Below are 20,713 nucleotides of genomic sequence, written 5' to 3'. Positions count from 1 at the left end.
GCCTTTAACAATGGAGGCTTGATATTTCTTAATCAAATCTCTGCCTTGCTAATAAAAGTTCTTATACAAGGATCAATTACCATTTGATTTAAAGTAGAATATGAAATAACCTAAAGATGAAAGAAAGCGAGAGGACTAATTCAGTTGAGGGCCACAGGCCCCCAGATTTCGAGCCTTTCCTCTTCAATTTTCCTATGTTCCCACAGTTCAGGCTTTCTACTTAAGACATTTCCAAGGGCCCTACAAAAGTTCATTTTTGGCTTCATCTCTGCATTTGTGCTGAATGTCAAGGTTTGAGGTTTGTTTGAATTCCTGCTCTGTGGATATCTGCTGGACTTTCTAGCAGGTGTGAAGACCCCATGGCTCCTTCTGTTGCATCTCATTTCCACTTATTAAATACTTTATCTTGGAGGATGAAGCAAAAGTGACTTTCGCATTTCCTGGCAGTCTTTTGCTTCAAAGGACTTAATAGTGATTTGTTTATTTCAGAGGAAATGGAGACCAGTTAGTGATGACAGATTTATTAGTTAAGTGGACATCACACACACAAAAACCTTTTCTTACAGTTCAGGCTTCCTTCTAACCACACTGTAAATGTTCAAGACAATGTCAGGTATTTGCCAAATCAAAATCATGTGATTCTATATAGTCAAATTTGTGAATTGATATAACCTCCTTCTTCGCATATACTTCCATGATAACTCAGAGAAGAGAAAATACATCAAGAAAACAAATATTATCCTAAATTAAAAGAAAAAAGACACCCTGATGAGTTGGTGACACTGAATATCTTTTGTAAAATCACTGAAGGAATATTGAAACAAAAACTCATGAATTGCAAGCATTCAAGTAAGATGCCTGGGATTCAGAAAGAGCACTTACAACAAAGTAAAACCCTCAAACTCTTATCGTGAAGTTATTTCAAGTATAACAATGTTAGAAATTTAATTTTTGTATTAATCACTGATAAAACATTTCCTAATGTTTAAATTTTCAGAGTAAGTTTAAAGAAGAGATATCAACTCCAGAATGGCCCAAATTATTGCTGCTTAATGAATGACCAATTTTACCAGGAAATAAATGTTACACAAGACAGACACTGGGATCTCATCAAAGGAAATTAGATTCCTTCCAGATTTATATTTTTAAAATAAAAATAAATTTTTTAAAATAAGCTAGCTGTGGGGCACTTGAGTGGCTCACTTGGTTAAGCGTTCGACTTTGGTCTATGAATTCAAGCCCCATGTCAGGCTCTGTGCTGACAGCTCAGAGCCTAAAGTCTGCTTAGGATTCTGTGTCTCCCTCTCTCGCTGCACCTCCCCTGCTCATGATCTGTCTCTCTGTCTCTCAAAAATAAATAAACATTAAAAACTGGATACATAAATAATCAGCTAACTAATGTTCAGTATTCATTCAAGTCAAATGGACAGTGGTAACTCCATGATAATATTGCTAGTCTAAAGAAGTAGATTTTCATGCTATCATTACTCCTATTGTAAAAAGTGACCAGTCGAGCAATCTTCAAAAGGAAAATTTCAGCTATTTGACATCTTAATAAATGGGATGAAATGTTCATATTTTAGAACTAAGAGAAAGATACCAAATTGGAAATTATCAGCACCAGCACTTTATATATTATTTTAGGGATGCCACTCTCTAAGTCTCCATTTTTCTCATTTCAAGATTAAAGGAATGGTTTTGATGAATTCTAGAATCCCTTCCAGTCCTAACATTCTATGAAGGTGCTTAAATATGTCCTGTGGGAAAGTCCTAACAACTCTCAGGATAAAGATGGAGAGAAATGCCAACAGGACTGAAGAAGGGAAAGCTAAGGATTAAAAGTCATTTCACTTGTTTCACAATATTCATCTCAAGTCAGCCCTTGAAATATGGGAGAGCTAATGACATCACAGTTACATCAGTAAATGGACTCCACAATGTCTTCCATGGGCCTAATTTTCCCTTGCCTTATCAAGAGGACACCAATTTCATGCCAAAAATAATGCAGCATATACATTTAACCACCTAGCAAGGTCTCTTACCTTTCACTCTGATTTTATCAAATGACATCTTGGAAATAATAGTTTTGAATTGCAAAATTTAGCTATTATGAACAATCACTACTCCACAAACCTTGGTGCATAAGACAAGGAAAGCTTAAATCTTAAAACTGAGGATATGAATGAGAAAGCCCTAGAAATGCATTTTATGCATGAGTCCAAGAACCCAAAAACCTACTCACCAGTTATCTTCTTTATCTTTTTCTACTTCAAAATTAGAAAGTATATATTGAGAGAAATTGAGGCATTTTCTAAAACCTTCCTGGATTTCTCTGGGTATTTTCATCACTTTTGCTACATTATTATATGTTCTATCATAGTGTTACATTCAGTTGTCTCTATTTTTGTCTTCACTACTATGCTCTGAACCCTTCCAGAAACCTCAGGGTGTTCTATTCATCTTAGTGTGCCCACAACACAGAATCAAGACACTGGCACATAGCAAGCATTTATTGAAGTAAGTATGAGTTTGTGAATTATGATGCTGCTGAAACACCTATAGCATTGGTGTCTGGGGCCAAAGGGAGGATGGGGTACAATTTGACACTAATTACCACTCATCTAAATAGTTCTTCTCTGAGCTACTTGTTTTTAAAGAAGTCAATTTGATCTTCAATATTAATGCTGCTTCCTAATATTAATCTTTAGGTGATTCTAAATGAAGTGTAACTCTATTAGAAAGTCTAGAGGCTTCTGGGTGGCTCAGTCAGTTGAGTGTCTGACTCTTGATTTTAGCTCAGGTCATGATCCTAGGCTCTTAGGATCAAGCCCTGTGTCAGGCTCCATGCTGAGCGTCGAGCCTGCTTGAGATTCTCTCTCTCTCCCTCTACCCCTCTCCATTTGTGCTCTTGCCTCTCAAATAAAATGAAATGAAATAAGGTATTAATAAAGAAAGTCCCAAATGAGGAGTTTTTCTTAATATTAGGAGAAGCATAGAAAAATGTGAGGAAGTATCGATATGACCTGCAAACAATACAACCACCTCATGAAGAAAATCCTTTAATGGTATTTCTGCTGTACCTTGTGATATGCAGCTCTCCTTGCCTAGGTTTAACACCTCTTTAAAATTATGGATCCACTTTATTCCATTCACTTTGAATAAAACATTTAAATGGTCTTAATTGTTTAGTTTGGCTTTTTGTATTATGAGTTTTCAAGGTAAAATCATCCAATTTGGGGCTCAACTATTTCTATTGTGTACTAACATGCATTTAACTGCTTTATTGCATGTAATGAACATACTTTAATTAGTGATACTCTCAAAAATACAGATGCTTTGCAGATGCAGACTATTTCTTTTTACTGGTTTCTATAAAAAAAAAACACTTCTTATCTCTACTTACTATGTTCATGAAAAAGACATTTTAATTGGGAAAACTAAGATTTATTCACCTAAAGTAAAGAAAAATAAATGACCATTCGTAATATAGATTACCATAACCACACACTTATGCACCAATGGCTACCTGTGTCATATGAGCAGATTTTCAATATAGAAGTAAACTTATACATTTCACTCATTGAAAACTACTAACATGTTTTCCCTACTCTTCTTCTACACTGATATTAAAAGAGTAACATAAATTATATTTCATCTGTCCTGATTCTGTTCCAAAACCTCTTAAAAACAATGAGAGTTGCCTGGACACTCGCATATGCTTGGCCTAGAGCTACAAGGTATATATTTGTGTTTTGTGTTCTTAAGATAGCCTGCATATAATCATTAGCATTTTTCTATATTCCCATACTTGAATGTACACTCTCTAGTCATAAATTCTACATGAATGTATCCAGTGATATCTTTGCTTAACGTGTAGTGCTACTATTTCTTTTTCTCCCACAAATTGCTAGCAGTTCAACCACCAATGAAATACCAATTAATCTTTATTAACAATGATTCCACTGAAGAATAGTCCTCCTACTTCCCACATATTCAAAACCCTCAGTTGTGGCAACCTAATTATGTAATGTATGGGCATGGCCAAATACACACAGATGTTTCACAGTACAGATGTGATACTCCCTATACTCCACTCTTCATCGCATTCGCTCTTTTCTAATGCCAAAGTGAATGCTTTATCCTCATTTTTCCCGCAAATGTTAAAAATCTCCTCTAATAGGCAACTCTGTCAGCTACCTGACTTGCAATTCCGGAAATCACACCAGGGACTGTGAAAGACCAAATCTTTTCAGAGGCTATAAAAGTTAATAATTCTTTGTCATTAATTGCCACTGTCTGATTCTATTAAGTTTTCATACTTTCCCCCTGGAAAATCTAGCCTAATTCCTGGCATGTTCCCCACCCTTTCCCAGAAAAATGTTCTCCTCCCTATTCCTCAAGAGGCCTGGAAGAATCTCCCTAGTTGACCTTACATTTTTTAATATGCTTTGTTTGCCCTCTCCACTTCCAATATTCTGGGTTTTTTTTTTTTTTACATTTATATCCATTATTATTTTGTGTTTTACTTTATTTTAATTCTGTATTTATAATTCAACCATTTAATATCTCTGACTTTGCTTTTATGTTTCTAACTGCCCCAATCCCAGGCTTATATATTTTGTTTAATTAATAATCATTTTAGGATACATTTTGGCCTCTTTAAAATCAAGAATGTATTTTATTTCAGTAAACATTTGGTTGACCAAGCAAGCACCCATGTATCCAAGTCTTTTAACAAAATAATGCTCTTTACATTTTACTTTCAGATAAGCTTCAACTTTTACAGTTACACACTTAACTGTATTCAGCTTAGTGTTGTATCTAAATTTGCATAATCTCTTTCTCCACTTGAGGAGATTCTCATCCTTGGGGACTCTTTCAGTAGCTGAAGAGCAAGAAAGTTTGTCTTTTTGTCTAGAGGCCCTGTTCAGTGGCACTCTCTAACAAATGGAAATGTTGTGTATTTCACTGGTTAATACATTATCCAACAGGCACACATGGCTGGTAAGTATGTGGAATGTGGTTACTGATGTTGAGAACTGATTTTTAAATTGTATTTAATTTTAATTAAAATTTAAATGGCTATATGTGGCTAGTGATTACCATACTACACAGCATAGAAGAGTATTATGATTATTGGCGATACACACAGTTACAGTTACACAAATGTCCATTTTTAGGAATCCTATCATTTTTATTAAGCAAACAGATCTGACATTGCTCTCCATGTGCAGAAAAGGATAAAATTTAGAATACAAAATCCCTGCTTCTCAGAACGTTTCAACACAGAAACAATATTCTAAACCAGTAATTCTCAATCTCAATCTGGAATCACTTGAAGTTTTGAAAAATTCAATATCCAGATGAAATATGATATCTGAGATCATTTCAAAATAATTAAGACAAGGTGAAGGAGGAGTAGGATGGTATAAATTACATAAGATACGCCATGTTTGATAAATATTGAACACAATGGACACATGAGTGTTTGTTATATGATGTTCTCCCTTCTTTAAATGATGTAATTTCATATTATAAAATTCAAAACAATTACAGATTAACTTAATTATAATCAATGAATCATTAGTATTTTTTAAAGCATGCCCCACTAATTCCAATGTAATATCAGTAATGAGTTACTGGTCTGAATAAAGTAATTTCATAATACCATATTAACGGAAAAGACCAGAAGCATGAATAATCTGCAAGTTATTTTTCTTTATGAAGTGAAGGAATTGTTGAAATAGAATCAATATCAGAGTCAGGGATAACATAATTTTTAAAAACTGTCAAAACGTATTACAACGCAGATTAATGTTAACTCATTTACAGAAGTAAAACCCAACTCACATGCACAGGTAGGTCTTCCGCAAACTTTCCTTTCATTAGTTTATATGATTTGTGAAAGCTCAGACCCACAAGTGAGATGATTTCTTCAGCTTGCTCACCCCTCACTGTAAGTGCTCTCTCCTTATGAGCCAGGATATGTATGTGTGCCACTTGTCAGTGTCTTAGATCCACATTTTCTCATCATGTAGCATTGTTTAAATATGGTTAGCCAGTCATACTCAAGGCAGAACCCAAGACATTGTGAACTGAACTAGCATCACTGCATTACTTTCCTCATAAAAGGGACTTTTCCTTTCTTTTTAGTAATTCGGCCTATTTGAAAATAACCCTTTTTTTTTTCTTTTTCACATCACCAAGTATTTGTGCCACTATTCAACACAACACTGCAGGTCAATTAATATTCCATATTTTCCCCAACTGTCCCATGATTTCTAGTTTAATTTATTTTTTGGCTTTGTTGGACAGACATTTTAAATACTACAATTACTTGGCTACATGCAATGTGCTCAACAATGCATGGCATAACTTCACAGAATGTTTATAGAATCTCATGTTTCACCCAAAAATAAGGGAATGAGGCATTCCTATACATTAATTAACAGGAAGTTAGGCTTAACAATCACTGAACTGTTGAAAATATAGACACATTAACTTTTGAAATGTAGGAAATTTTTTTGTTGATTTATGATAAAGATTTTAATAAATGCATATTTATTTTTGTTCTGATTTTTTTTCATAAGTGGTAACTATAAACCACATAATCACAGGTATTTGACCTTAGAAAGCATCCATAAAAATAACTCAGAAGCAAACACAGATCATTACTTAGGTTGGATATTAATTAAACTCTCTTAAAAAGGTGTCATAAGCAAGGTTTTAATGACAATAATAAATATATATTGAATAAAGATATTACAGGCTATGGGATCAAAATACAAAATAAATCTGGCAGGCAGCATAGAGATAAATATACACAGACATAAGTACATGTAAAACGAGTAAAATGTAAATAAGATTAATGGATATATTAATACCAGTTTTCTGGTTATGCTATTGTATTATAATTATGCAAAATATAACTATTGGAGGATACTGGGTAAAGGGCATACAGGATCTCTGTATTATTTCTTACAACTGCATGTTAAGTTATAGTTTTCTCAAAATAAAATGTTTTTTTAAACAAGGGTAGGCATAAAGTTTATTGAGGAAATAGTGGTTAAAATAAAGAGAACCCACGGTCAGCAACACTGACCCAGCTGATTAATAAAAGCTTTAATGATTGAGTTAGGGGACTTTAGCTGGAAGCCCATTAATATATAGCCTAAAATTCCTACCAAAGGAAGCTAGATAGTAAGTAAGTAATATCACAAGGAGTTCCTGACTAAATGGGAGATGTAGAAAATCCTGTGGAAAACTTCTTGACTGTGGCTATGTTGACATGTATTTAGGCACCCACATAAGGAATACCAGAACACTGTTTTAAAGTAAAAAAAAAAAAAAAAAAAACTAAACATTGTGTTCCAAATACTACATGAAAAGGTTACTTTTGAGGTGCCTGGATGGTTCATTGGGTTAGGCGTCAGACTCTTGGTTTCCACTCTGGTCACGATTTCATGGTTCATATGTCCAAGACCTAAGTCAGGTCCTGTGCTGACAGCAAGAGATTATCTGTCTTCCTCTCTCACTGCCCCTCCCCCACTCTTACCCCCTTTCTCTTAAAAATAAAATAAACATTTAAAAAATAAATAAATAAAATGCTTATTTTTTAAAAAAAGAAAATATCACATTGCCAGGAAAACTCTACTTTAAATTTCTATCTAGTTATATATATATATAACATATATAAGATTATAAGACACATTATTATATGTTATATTATATCTAATTACATGTTGTGTACATATGATAGTAAACAAAACTTGGTGGCACACAAGAAATTAGAAATCTAGTAGTACATCATTGATGGACATTAGCCATTCCATGTATCATTTGCATCAAAACCTATAATTAAACATTCATAGCATGTGAAATAATTTCAATTTAATGTAGAATTCCAACAAGAGGAATGAGAGTTAAAATATTACTATATTGAATACAGGATTCCATTAGGGAAGAATGAAGAAAGATAAAGATAGTAAGAAGAGAACTGCATCAGGAGTCTTAGAAAGGAAACTAAATTAAGTGGAAGAGACATCAGTACAAAGAAGAAAAAATTAAAGGAGAATGTGGAATAGAATGGATTTGGGCCAAGCTATGTAGGATGAGGCTACATGGCTGAGCCTTGAATATAAGTCTAGCAGAAAAGGAGAAATTATCATTTGAGATCATTAATGTGAAAGCAGTCTGAATGTAAATTAAAATTAACTACACAAAAGAGGAATTATGTTTTATTATTTTCAAAATGGTGTTTAGAGGACAAAAAAGGAAAAGAACATTTGTTGAGTGAATGAACTGCATTTTTTAAAGTGTTTATTTTTGAGAGAGAGAAGGCACCAGCATGTTCCTGGGTGAGCAGGGGAGCGGCAGAGAGAGAGAGACTGAGATTCAAATGGGCTCTTCTGCTTTTGGTGGGGCTTGATCTCAGGAACCAGGAGATCATGACCTGAGCCTAAGTAGGATGCTTAAATACTGAGCCACCCGGGTGCCCCCAACCATATTTTGATGTTTAAATTTGTGTTCTGAGGGTCTAATAAAAACCAAGGATCTGGAATCATCATTAAAGGTCATTGTTATAGTGTTTCAGAAGCTGTATGGTTCAATGTATTAGAGAGGAGCAGATGGGTCTGGTGTTTACAGATTGTGAAGAAGGTGGGTGTGGGCCAGCAAGGAGAAATAAGGAAGGTAGGGCTGGTTAGCAAAGGCAAAATGGCCAACCACTAACATTTCTGAATATTTTCTATGCAAGAAGACTGCATTCAAATAAAAACTAAGATGAATACTTAGCTAAGAATAGAGATAAAGTTGATGACTTGTGACAAGTGAGAGCTTCTAAGTGTCTACTTAGAGCTATTCATTATTTTGAACACAAAAAGCTAATACTTTATAGGTAAAGCCCAATTTAGCAAAATTCACTTGAGTTAAAAATTTTAAAACAGAAAACATATTCTTCAATTCACAAGTGGTTACCCAAAATATTATTCTGTTTACATAAATATCTATTATTTATAGATATAGTACAACAAAGTCTAGCTGCACATTACTAAATATTGAAACTTAGAAATGCTACGATTTATTATATGAGGTGTTAAAATATATAGGCAAATTGATAACAAGAATTATGTCATTACAAAAATGAAGCTCAGAAAGCATAACAGTGTTTATATTCATAAAACAAGAATGAAAAGTGACTGAGGTAACCATAAAATCAGATTTAGAGAGAGGTAGTTTACACCCAAGTAAAGCACTTTGTCAAATTCCATTTTATTCACTCAAAAGCAGTAGCCAACATTTTAAATGATGCTGAAATTTATTTTTATTGGGAAGACTAAAAACTTAAGGTTTCAAAATATTTTATGAGATTTTCCTTTTAAGGGCACTAGGCTGAAGTCAGGATATGGAAGTTCAGCTTCCACTACTTGGCTGAATGGACAGACATGACTTAATTTCTCTGGGCACATTCTCTCATCTAGGAAATACATTCATTGAACGGGGTAATGCCTTGGGAGTGTTATGGTGTCTTGATAATTCAGATCCTAATGACCTATTTAAACATTAAAGATTACGACTCATTAAGAAAGTTAACCAATCAAGCCTACCTTGAAATCTAAGAATAATGAACTAGATAATGTCATTGGCCCTTTAGTATCACTGGTAAGTATTATGTAACGTTTAATGTTTTCTTCTTCCTGGACCTCTCTCCCAATGCCCGCTCAGCTCTTCCATTATCCAGCAGAGAAGCAATCACTACTAATTTGAATTCTCTAACTTTAAGGGTTATATTGCTATGAATCTAGGATCTTTGAAGTGTTAGCTCTGGCATTTAGAATTTTAATACAGTATTTGATTTTTTTATTTATTTAAAAGTAACTGGCTCAGACCATCAGATATAATAAAATTTCCCGAAAGTACTTTTCTGAATTCCCCACATTGCACTGTGGGTGGAAGAGAGGTGACTAAGCTTACCAGAGTGAAATCAGTCAGTCATCTAGGACTTGCAACTCAGTATATAATCTCAAAAATTTATTAAATATAAGTAAATACACAAATAAGTAAAATATTTTTGCCTTTTTTCTATGAAAATTGAAATTATCAAATAAAACTGTATGTATTTTATGAGGGATATAATACATTTTTAGCTTTTCATGGTATCTAAATATTTACCTTTCATGAGGGTCTCCAAATGAAACCACCAAAAATAACCAGGAGCTACAATACGTAAATTCTCTCCGCCGGAAACTTCATAACATGGCAGAAAGAATATCATGCCTATGCTCCTAGTTAACACTGAAAACAGACACCTGAAATGTCATTGCAATATTGAAATCCCTTTGGTTTAAGTCCTGCTCCCTTTTGACTAAATAAATACCCTTTTGTAATGTTGCTCTTGGGGGAAAAAAAAAAAAAGCATTTGATGGAAAAGTGGCAGGAAGCACCAGAGAATGGTGAGGCAATGCCCAACCAAAAGAGGCTGTGGAATGGGAATCTTAAGGGTGATTAAGTGAAGGAAATTTGAGTCCTTACACAACTTGGTCTACAACTCGTTCTACAATTCAGGAAAATGGCATGGGACTTACAGTTCTAGTGACAATGGCAGATTATTTTAAATCTTTAGTTATCTTTAGGCAAGTAACATTGCCTATAGAAAATTAGTGGTAAAATACAAATAAACAGACAATATAAGATAGAGCTTATTTTCAGGTGGGGCATACCCATGACATAATTGCACCTACACTGATATAAAAATAACAACACTTACTGACCCAGACATTGCTCTAAGTGCTTTATATTACTTAACTCACTTTAATATTTAGGAAACTACAAAGCAGAGAAGTTAAATCACAGCTAGCAAGAGAATTAGCAAGACATTAGGCTTCTCCCAGATACATGGACATTTCTCCTCGGCAGCCTGCATTCCTTTACGGCTTCTATGGATTTCATTACCAAGACTAGTATGGTCCGTTTCACTGTCTTCTGGTTATAGTTGGCCAATGGAAGGCAACAAAAGGAGAATGGAAGTCATGAAGATAGTTTACTGGATGATATTTGATACTGGCTGCAATCTTCCACCTGAGCTCCCCACTTTGCCAGAAGCCTCTGTCCTGCTGCTTTCCCTAGATTCTGGATTCTTTTAATAGCTCCCTCTATTTACCACCTCAGGTTTAGAGGAGCTAATGCTTTCCAAATGTGGGCAAGACCCTGGATGATTGACCATTTCCTGTTGCTTTCTAACATATTGGTCACCATCACATAGTCATCATCAAACTCTTTTCATCTTCAGTTATCCCTTTGAGTGTGCCATCTATTTCCTTGTCTGATAAGATAACTAAGAAATAAGATAAATCCTTAACGATTTATCAACTACTGGCTAATTAAGCAAAACAATTACACACACATACAGTGTTTCTGTTACTTTTTATTTTCCCAAATATCTGAGAATCCAAGAATAAGTTTGGTAAAGGTCATCTTCCAGGAACAAAGAATAGAAGAAAAGATATCTGTAATTCCCTGAATTTCTAAGGTGGACATGCAAAAGGTGATAATCCTGGAAATGTGCACAGCAGCAGGCCCCCACATTTGGATGCCTAACCTCTGGCTTTCCTGCCATTTTGGTCTATCGCAACAACTTACACCTAGATGCTGTCTAATTTAATGCATCCAGATCCATTGGTATTTCATATAAAAAATTCCCAAAGTAAAGTATCCTGTAGTTGGAGAGATATTAATTGCTGAAGACAGTAAACATGCTGAGAGCTCATTTTACATTTGAAAAGTATTAAGGAGAGATGTCACTTAATTTCAATCTATCCAGTTATGAGTAAAGCTCTCTTTACATGGTTCTTAAAATGTGGAAGCCATTTGCTAAATTATCAGTGTACGAAAAAATCAAAGCTACATTTTATCTACTTAGTTCCCACTACGTTTCTGATCACACAATTCTATTTTCGTAAACTTCATGTTTTAGCTATCAAAATAAAATCAATCATTTGTGAAATTTACTTGGTTATTCACTGTTCATTTGGTAAGAGTCACTGCCCATTTTACTTTTTCTTTCAACTAATAAGAATATACTTCAGTTTAGTTTGCTAGTTTTTCATGAGGCTAGGAATGACCATCTAAAAGTTTACTGAACAGTCCAGACAATATAAGAAGCCGCCTCTACAGACACTTGATGACACTTCACCACTACATTTGCAAATAACTATCACTTTGCAAAAAACTAAATTTTTATTTGGGTGTCGTTTCTGGCAAAGCTTTAAGGCTACATTTTCAAAGAGCAAAATTCCAGGCCTTTAAAATCCTACTGGCATCCACCCGCCTAAGCTGGACCCTCCTCTACGTTTCCGCAGAGCCTGAGAGGGAGATGACTTCATCTTAATCATTTTCTTGCCCATAGTCATGTAAGATAACTGAGGGGTTTTCTTTTCTTAGAGCATTATGGGATCCCTTGAAGTGTGTGGAGAATAATGAGCTAAAGGAAGAGAAAAACAAAAGAAAACAAAAACTGCAGGGGAGTTGGCAGATTTGACTTTAATGACTATCATTGATTACCAGCTTCGGCCTGTTGGACTCTCCACACAGCTGTATATGTTTCAAACCTAATATTTTATTTTCTAACTGGAACATTTACATCATATTGAGGTCTCTAATGTGCATGCTCTACTTCAGATGATATTTTATCAAGAAATTAAGTTTAGAATTTTATCAATTTATTAGTATGTGTGTTTATACATATATATCTTCATATAAGCAGATTTTTAAAAGCATGCTTTAAGAATAGCTGCCATGTCCTAGATAATTTAGCACCCTCCCTGTTTTCTTTTCACCACTAATCTTTCTAATAAAACACAGTAGAAACTCGTACCTATAAAAAAATACCTCCTTATATTCATAATTCCAGCCAATGTAATTTACCCAAGTGTCAAGAAACATACCTAAAACATGTTAGAAAGAAAGTTTATGAAAACAAAGAGGACATTTAAATACATTTGAAGCATTTGAATTGAGTTGATTCTGTGAAATTTCAAAGAGCAATGATTTTTTAATTTAAATCTGTAATCAAAACCCTAACGGTTTTACCACTATGACTTATTCCCTTGTAAACTTATGTTATATTTATAGTAAAAGTAGAACTTCAAGGATAAAAGAATTAAGTCACCAAAATATACAAATAGTTTAGAATCATTAAATTTTAGGAAACGCTAACTTTTGAAAGAAGCACAGCAATAATATCATGTAGGATAAGATCAGATTTATTAATTTTTAGATCTCTATAGTATATAGACAGCTGATTATTTCCAAAAGCATTTTTCTCTGTTTCATATAAATTATTTCTGAGAATGTATGTGTATAATACAGATTTTACCTGATGATTCTTGTTCATAAACACATGTAAGAGATAAAAAAGTGCATCATAAATTATTTTCAAACCCTATGAAAACCAATATTCTAACACATGATAACAAATGCAGAGAGTAATGTGTAAACTCAGAAATATTATATTGCTGTGGAAAATATAACATCATAAGTGAAAGTTTTGTGAATAATCAGAAACTTTATTACATATTTAAAATTCCAAATACAGAGAAATGAATAATTAACCCATTCAACCACATATGCATTTATACTCTTACCAAGTAACTTTCTGTTAATTTAGTAGTAAATATGTCAAAAGGTTTCAAATAGAAATACTTACTCTAAAATTTAAAAGCTACGTCTGAAATTTATACAGATGGATCAATGGCTATATTTCTGGTTATTCAGTATCTTAAAATACTATCTAACACAGCTTACTGAAAGAGAAAATAAATTCCCTACATATTTATAATGTAAGTGGAAAACCATTAGAGAAAAAGGCATTTGATTTAAATTAATTCTGCTTCCACATAGGTAATGCAAATTGAAGGCTGAGACCTAAATGACCTTTACCATTGTAAGTTTTGCTCCCTGAAAGCAATAAAATATTCTGCAAAGTTTTCTCCAGTTGGATTTTGAACCTCACCGATGACTAAGATTTAGGAGCAGTGCAGAGTGTTACAGCTAACTTTTCTTTACTGTGTTCCTCCATCCCTACTTGCGGGTTTCAGTTCAATACCTCTATTCCAACAGATGGTCCTAAGACCATCATAAGGAAAAGGGAGAAATTGTTAGTGCTTCACTTTCTTTCCAATCTTTACAGAAAGCTTATTATTGATAACTAAGCTGTATTAACGACTAGAGCACAGAATACAGAGAAATAAACTGTGACCATAAAATGTATTTTATTGGTTAAATACATTAAATAGGAAATATATCATATGTACCTCAATTTCTAATTTGTGGACTTTGGCCTTGGTTAGTATTTCATCCTTTAATTTTTTTTTTTATTTTAACCGCTAGAATCAGTCACCAGTACCATAATGCAGGAAATATAACTTAACTGGCTACTCAAGAATTAATCCTTCTTATTTTATGATTTCAATCAAGAGGGGGGAATGCTACTTCTGATAGGCTCACTTCATGTACCAATATATTTTCCCAGACAATGTTTTATTATTATAAAAAACATTATGGTAAAAATATATATAATTTAAGAGAGATAAATCATCTACAACTATTAACTCAACAAATATTAATTAAGAAATTCCTAAATGTAATTTATTCTCTAATATTTTCCCATTCTTAGCATATATCAGTCATAGGTGTTTATAATCGTTATAGAAACACTTAGAAGAGAGACATGCTCTGAAATTTTAGAAATAAACTACTTAAGTGAACACAGTGTGAAACCTAAAGTACATTATTCTATTATATTTAGGTCTTTCTCATTTGAAATCAAAACCTAAAAAGCCCTCACATCTTTGTTTCTGGCTGCCATTTTTAATACAGTTAACAAAGTTGCACAGTATATATATATATATTTTAATATAGTAAATGAATAAAAATGGCACCATTACCAAGTCAGGTACATGTAATAGATTTATGTGTGGGGAGTTTTTATATTATTCAGCTATTAATTCATACTCAAGTTATTTCTCAAATTTAAAAAAGTTCATTTTTATATCAAATATGGAATTAATCTCCCAAATTTCTCTGGGTCTAAAGGGAAAAATTTGTCCACTTTTGCGATTTCATTTTTTGTGTAAAATTAATTTCTTAGAGTGTTTGGGACTTATAATAAACATTATGTTATTATAAATGCCAATGCTCCGATGTAGGGTAAATGTTTTCAAATCACACAGAGGGAAAACGGTAATATACTTAAAACATTTTTTCAGTTTATTAGTAGAGAGAGATTAGTAGAGATCAGCTTACAGGGTGCCAACTTAATGGTTTCCATTGAAAGTTACTATAAATAAAGATTAAAATTTTAAATATTCGGTGCTGGGTTTTTAACACAAATTAAAGTTTTAGCAGTATCATGCCTTGCATTTAATGCTTTTCCTTTTCAAATGAACTATAAAATAAAAATATTTACAAAGATTTCAAATCCATATCTATTTTTATTTGCTTTATTCTTTCCATTCATTGCTAACTTTCAACAATAAAGCACCTTAGTCCTAAAGGGACTGCTGTTCTTGACTTTTGAGTGTAATCATTTGAGACACTCATGGAGGTCAATGGTACTTAGAATTTTTTATGTCAGGTCACCATTTTAAAATGTTCACACCTAAAATTAACCTACCACTCCAAGAAAAATACTTAAATGACATTTTTTTATTCTGTAGATTTGAGACACTTAATTCGTTTAATATTCTTCTATAATTATCAAGATCCAATAAACTATTTTTAATTCTAGAACAAATGCTAAAAAGCCATAGCCCAGTAACATAAAGATAATAATAAAGTAATTATTCTTCCTTTCAGAAAACATGATTGAAATATCTAGAAAAAATTACAATAAAATGCCAGAGTCAGAGTGGGTAAGACACTGCTCTGTATTTAAGTTCCAGCTAATTCAGNCTATAACTATTTATAATTTTATAAGAATCTAATATTATTCAAAACCTTATAAAATCCACACCCCAAACCACTCCCTTCTTTTTAAATATAATTTTTATTTTTTAATAAAATATGTACTTATTCAAGTAATTTGAATATGAAATATTTACATATGTATACTGTATATTGCCTGCATAAAATCTAAAGTTAGACTGACTGATCTGTTTTCATTATTTTAACTAAAAGTGGACAGTTTATACCTATTACCACATTGCTTGGAGAACAATCAAATGTAATTGAAGCCAAGTAATTCACACTATTTATAGACATTTTTTCAGAATCACCTGCTTTGTATAGATTGTTTTAAGTGAGGTTGTAAAGTTTTGATTTTTAAGAGTTCCTTTGAAGACATCGCAGATGCTGGCTTTGCTAATAATGCTGGAAAGCATAGCAGGTTCAAAGTTGCAAAAATGTTTAACACATATAAAAAATAACAGTGTGCTTCTCCATTAAACTTGGCTATTTTCAATTGTCAGTAAACTATAATGAAAGCCCAAAGTCCATAAATATTTGTTTCTAGACCCTTAAGCTTCTTGAGTTTGCATATGTGTGTGTTTGGGAGGGAGAATGCACAGAAATGTACACTGGACAATGTTACCTGTTATAGTTTTAGCATCATTACCACAGATAAAAATTTGGGTCACTTTTCAATATTTTATGTTGCTTAAAATTCTATTCGAATTCCACAGGGTCATGCAAACATATACATACACGTACAATCTGAGTATTACATGCAATGATACAGAATTTTGGTTCTGACTTTGCCCTAGATTTATATGCCACGATTACTTTCAATTATTAACATACAGTAATTATAAACTTTCTAACAAGGTCTCTACTATGCATGATATGACTTTCATCTCATACAATTTTAAAATTTCAAGAGTTCAGAAATTAATCTCATTTTTTAAAAAATACTGAAATACTGAAACTGTGCTATAAGCAATATGAGATATATGTGTTAATAATATGCCAAAATTATAGTGGTTTTCTGAATTGCTTTAGTTTCCATTGGATCAGGATGCCCTTATAATACTGTGACATGAACTAACTATAAACATTAATGTGGAAGACCAACTGAAATATCACAGGAGAAACATATCTTGAATCTAAATCTATCTAAAGATCTAACAAATATTAACACAAATAGTGAAATTCCCAAACTAAATTTCATTTTTAATGAGTATACATATATTTAACTGAGAACCATCACAATATCTCCTTTTAGTTAGTCGAAAAGTTCTTTCAAAATATCCCACCATGAATAGAAAACGTTCGTTCTAACTCCGGAGTGATTCTACCCTTGGTGATGACTAATTGTATTTCCCACTCAAGATCTAATCTATTAATACTTTTATGTAGCTGATGCAAAGTTTTGTGCTTGTTTTTCTGGGACCCTAGTTTCAACATATAAATATAAACTTATTTTGTTATATTGTTATTTCCCACCAGATGAAGGTAGCACTATTAGTATAACCGGTTTTCTTAAGAGATTTGTTATTAAAATAATTTAAGGGAGCCAGTTCTTGAATACCACTTTCTCTATTTCCCTCTGACCGATAGAATATGTGCCTATATGAAAATTCAGTTTACAGTAAGAAGCTTAGGTGCATTGATTCAGTTCCGGAGACATAAGGAACAGCCCATCATAGGTTTTTCACTGCAAAAGTTAAATGAACAGTAAGAGATTCTGTGAAATGCAAAAATCGACTGACCAACCTGAATTGGGATCTGCTCCAAAAAAGTTACATTGATATCAAATGCTGAGCCTAAGAAATGAACACTGTATTTTAAAGTTGACTTTTTTAAAAATGAAGATGGAAACCTTCTTGCTATGGTTAACCTCTAAACTGTCTTAAGAGAGTCACTTATATTTAGTAAAAACCATTACAAATGAATGATACTGCTGGTAAGTTTCTTAGATATAAGCTAATTTGTGATGGAGCATTAAAAGTTCACCCCTGACCTTGAAAAGTAAAAGTTGGATTTTAAGTTTGTGATAGAAGAATGTATCTCATTCTAACGCTGAAGAGCAACAGATACCACTGCTGCAAAAGAACATGAAGTATGCGGCTCAAACATAGCCATTTACGATGGCCATTTACGATGACCTTACCTAAAGCATCATAACAAAACATTCTCCAATCTTTCACATTAAGATCTGAAATTACCTTCTAGGACTTGTTAACCAATCCCTCAAAGGAAGAGAACGACGTAAATATTATATGGAACAAGTGACACTTTCCAGAAGATGGAACGCAGGTTGTGCGATGGCTACAGAAGAAAATTCGTTAACTCTCTTAATTGTAAAGTATCTTTTAACAATTTCATAATGATGCAGACTGTGAAGGGCTTTAGGGAGTTGCCTGAAAAGCTTCAGTTTCCCGGGAATGCTACAGTTTACTTGGCAGTCTATGCTTTCAAACGTCTGCGTTTAGTAAAGTTCCCTTTTGCGTGGCTACTCAAGTGATCCCCACGTAGTTCAGCGCCTACTGCGCGCACCCTCGCATACCAGGCTCAAACACTTAGAGAATCAACACTGCCCCGGTTGCTGTTTGTTTCCAAGCACTTGCCTCCCATAATACTCAGCTGGAGAGTATTTTACTTTCCACATTTGCAACTCAGATTTTCTATTTAGATTAGCACCACACGAACACAACTACTATTAAAAAATCGTTTTTCCTCAAGAGTCTGATCATGTATTTATTTACCAATCTCTGACACATTCCTTAAAATCCTCTGAATTCCTAGATTGTCTTCTTCCCCAAGAAAGGGAAATTTTTACCATTTGGAATAGGGTGCTATTTAAAGAACTCTGAAATCAGAATTTAAAAAAAAAAAAACCTAAAACTTTTTTTTCTCATACGTTCTGCCAAGTTCCACTGCAAGTTCCAAATATTGTGCAATAATTTGGAAATCCAGTTAACGATGGGAAAAATCGAGCCACTCGGAGTCGGGAACTTGCAAGCGAAAAGTCAAGGAGCAGCAGCCGCACGCACGCCCAGCGGACGCTGCATCCCAGGGTGCACTCCCCTCCCCACCGCTCAGATGGAAGGTCACGCTACGCAATCGATTTCACATACTGTCACTGTCCTTTTTTCTTAACCCTCTGGTAAACTAGTTGGAACCTTGGAGAGATTAACACTGTTGGCTGCAGTGTTGCCCTTGGAGAAACACGTGCCCCCAAATAACAGGACCAAAGCAGCCCCACCGAATCTGGCGGCGGGGAGCCAGAGAGGGCAAGACGTATACCGTATTCCCTGCAGCCTCACAGTAGTGCGAGAATCTTCCCAGCCATCTCCCCGCCCCTTTTTGCCGACAGTGCCCGGTGCGCTCTTACCTGAGCTATCGCTTTTCCTTTTGCCGCCACTTCTCTTCTCCGCCTCCGCGGGTGACAGCGCCTGGCGGCCGTAGTCCCCTGGCGCGCACGCGGCCCCGGTTGGGGTGCTGGAGCCCAGACTGGAAGAATTGGAACACAGGACCGGCGGGCTGCTCCCCAGCTCCGGGGGCCCTCCCGAATCCGGCTGGAGGCAGAGGCTGTGACGAGCCGCACTCGGGGGGGAGGACATCTGCGGGAGGTGCCAGTTGGTTTGCAGAGCTTGGTGCTGCTGCTGCTGGTGGTGGTGGTGGTGATGGTGGTGGTGATGGTGGTGCCCCCTGTGATGCTGGCTGGCAAACATGCCCTCCTCGTTGGGGTATCCCGCGATTATGCAAGACGAGGAAGAAGTGGAGAGCTCGGGGTAGGACATATGGTCAGATCTTCCATGGAGGGCGAGAGAGGACTGTGAAAACGGGTGCAAGCCTTGCGCCGTGGCGTGAGGGCTGCGCAGGCAGCCAAAGAGCGGGTGTTCCATAGCATGCAAGTCTCAGGTTCCAGGCAGACGACTTCACGATGCTTCCAAACGCTACCACCCTCTGTCACTTTTCACTGGAAATCGTGTTTCCCCCCTCCCAAATAAATAACCGCCGTTTCTGCAAAGCTCAGATAATCCCGGTCCCGAGCCCTAGCGGCCAGTCTCCTTTACATATAAACACTCGGACCTGGAGAAGCTTCCCTTCGAGCTACTCAGATGTCAAGAGTAGGAGAGGTTGAAGCCAAAAGAAGGTGGTCCCAGAGAACTGCTTTCAGGGGGAAACGGCTCGGAGAGGTTATAAATAGAGTGTAATGTGAGCTGGGGGCTGGCTTAGGAGCCCGGCGCTGACCACATGCAAACTCCCTCCAAAACTCCCGCTCAGTCTGCGCCATGCGCTCNCCCGGCCCGTCCACGCCCGCCCGTCCTTGCCAACAGCCGAGGCTGCAAGCGGCGCGCCTGGCGCCTAAACCCGAGCCGGGCCGTACAGCTCTTCTCCCTTCCCGGCGGCCAAGGTGCTCCGCGGCGCACGCCACCCCAAACTCCGCACTCAGTGTCCGGCCCACTCCCTTCCCTTAAGAAAGGTGTCTTGTCCGTGCCACTTGAGCACTGGCACCTGCAGGATAGCTAGCGGTAACGGCTAGCTCTTGAAGAGCACGAAAGGGAAGTAGGAAGGAGCAAAAACATCAGAGCTATTTTGGCGCGCGCTCAGAAAGTTTTCAAACTCTACATCAACGCGTGTCCTGGGCGCAGCGGCGCGCCTTGTTTTTCGCAGTTGACTCTGGGTGGGTTGTTAATGGGCTCGCTTCTGGCGCCCGAGGTTTCTGGGAAGTGCCTCACGGCAGAAAAGGGCTATTCCCAGCGCTGAAAAGAGA

General features: G+C 35.5%; 1 protein-coding gene across 1 annotated transcript in view; it reads right to left on the bottom strand.

The window, feature by feature from the left end:
- The window catches only part of MEOX2 (mesenchyme homeobox 2), a 65,073-nt gene extending 44,987 nt beyond the window's left edge, over nucleotides 1-20,086 (bottom strand). The window contains exon 1 of the mRNA XM_077757622.1: nucleotides 19,328-20,086. Coding sequence (XP_077613748.1) covers nucleotides 19,328-19,841 — 514 coding nt within the window. The 5' untranslated portion in view covers nucleotides 19,842-20,086. The remainder of the gene's footprint in view (nucleotides 1-19,327) is intronic.
- Between the last annotated feature and the right edge of the window lie 627 nt (nucleotides 20,087-20,713).

This window comes from Crocuta crocuta, unplaced genomic scaffold, assembly GCF_008692635.1.
Source record: "Crocuta crocuta isolate KB4526 unplaced genomic scaffold, BGI_CrCroc_1.0 scaffold62, whole genome shotgun sequence".
NCBI lineage: Eukaryota > Metazoa > Chordata > Mammalia > Carnivora > Hyaenidae > Crocuta > Crocuta crocuta.
The sequence above is the reverse complement of the archived record's forward strand: the minus strand, read 5'-3'. Positions and strand labels throughout refer to the sequence as shown.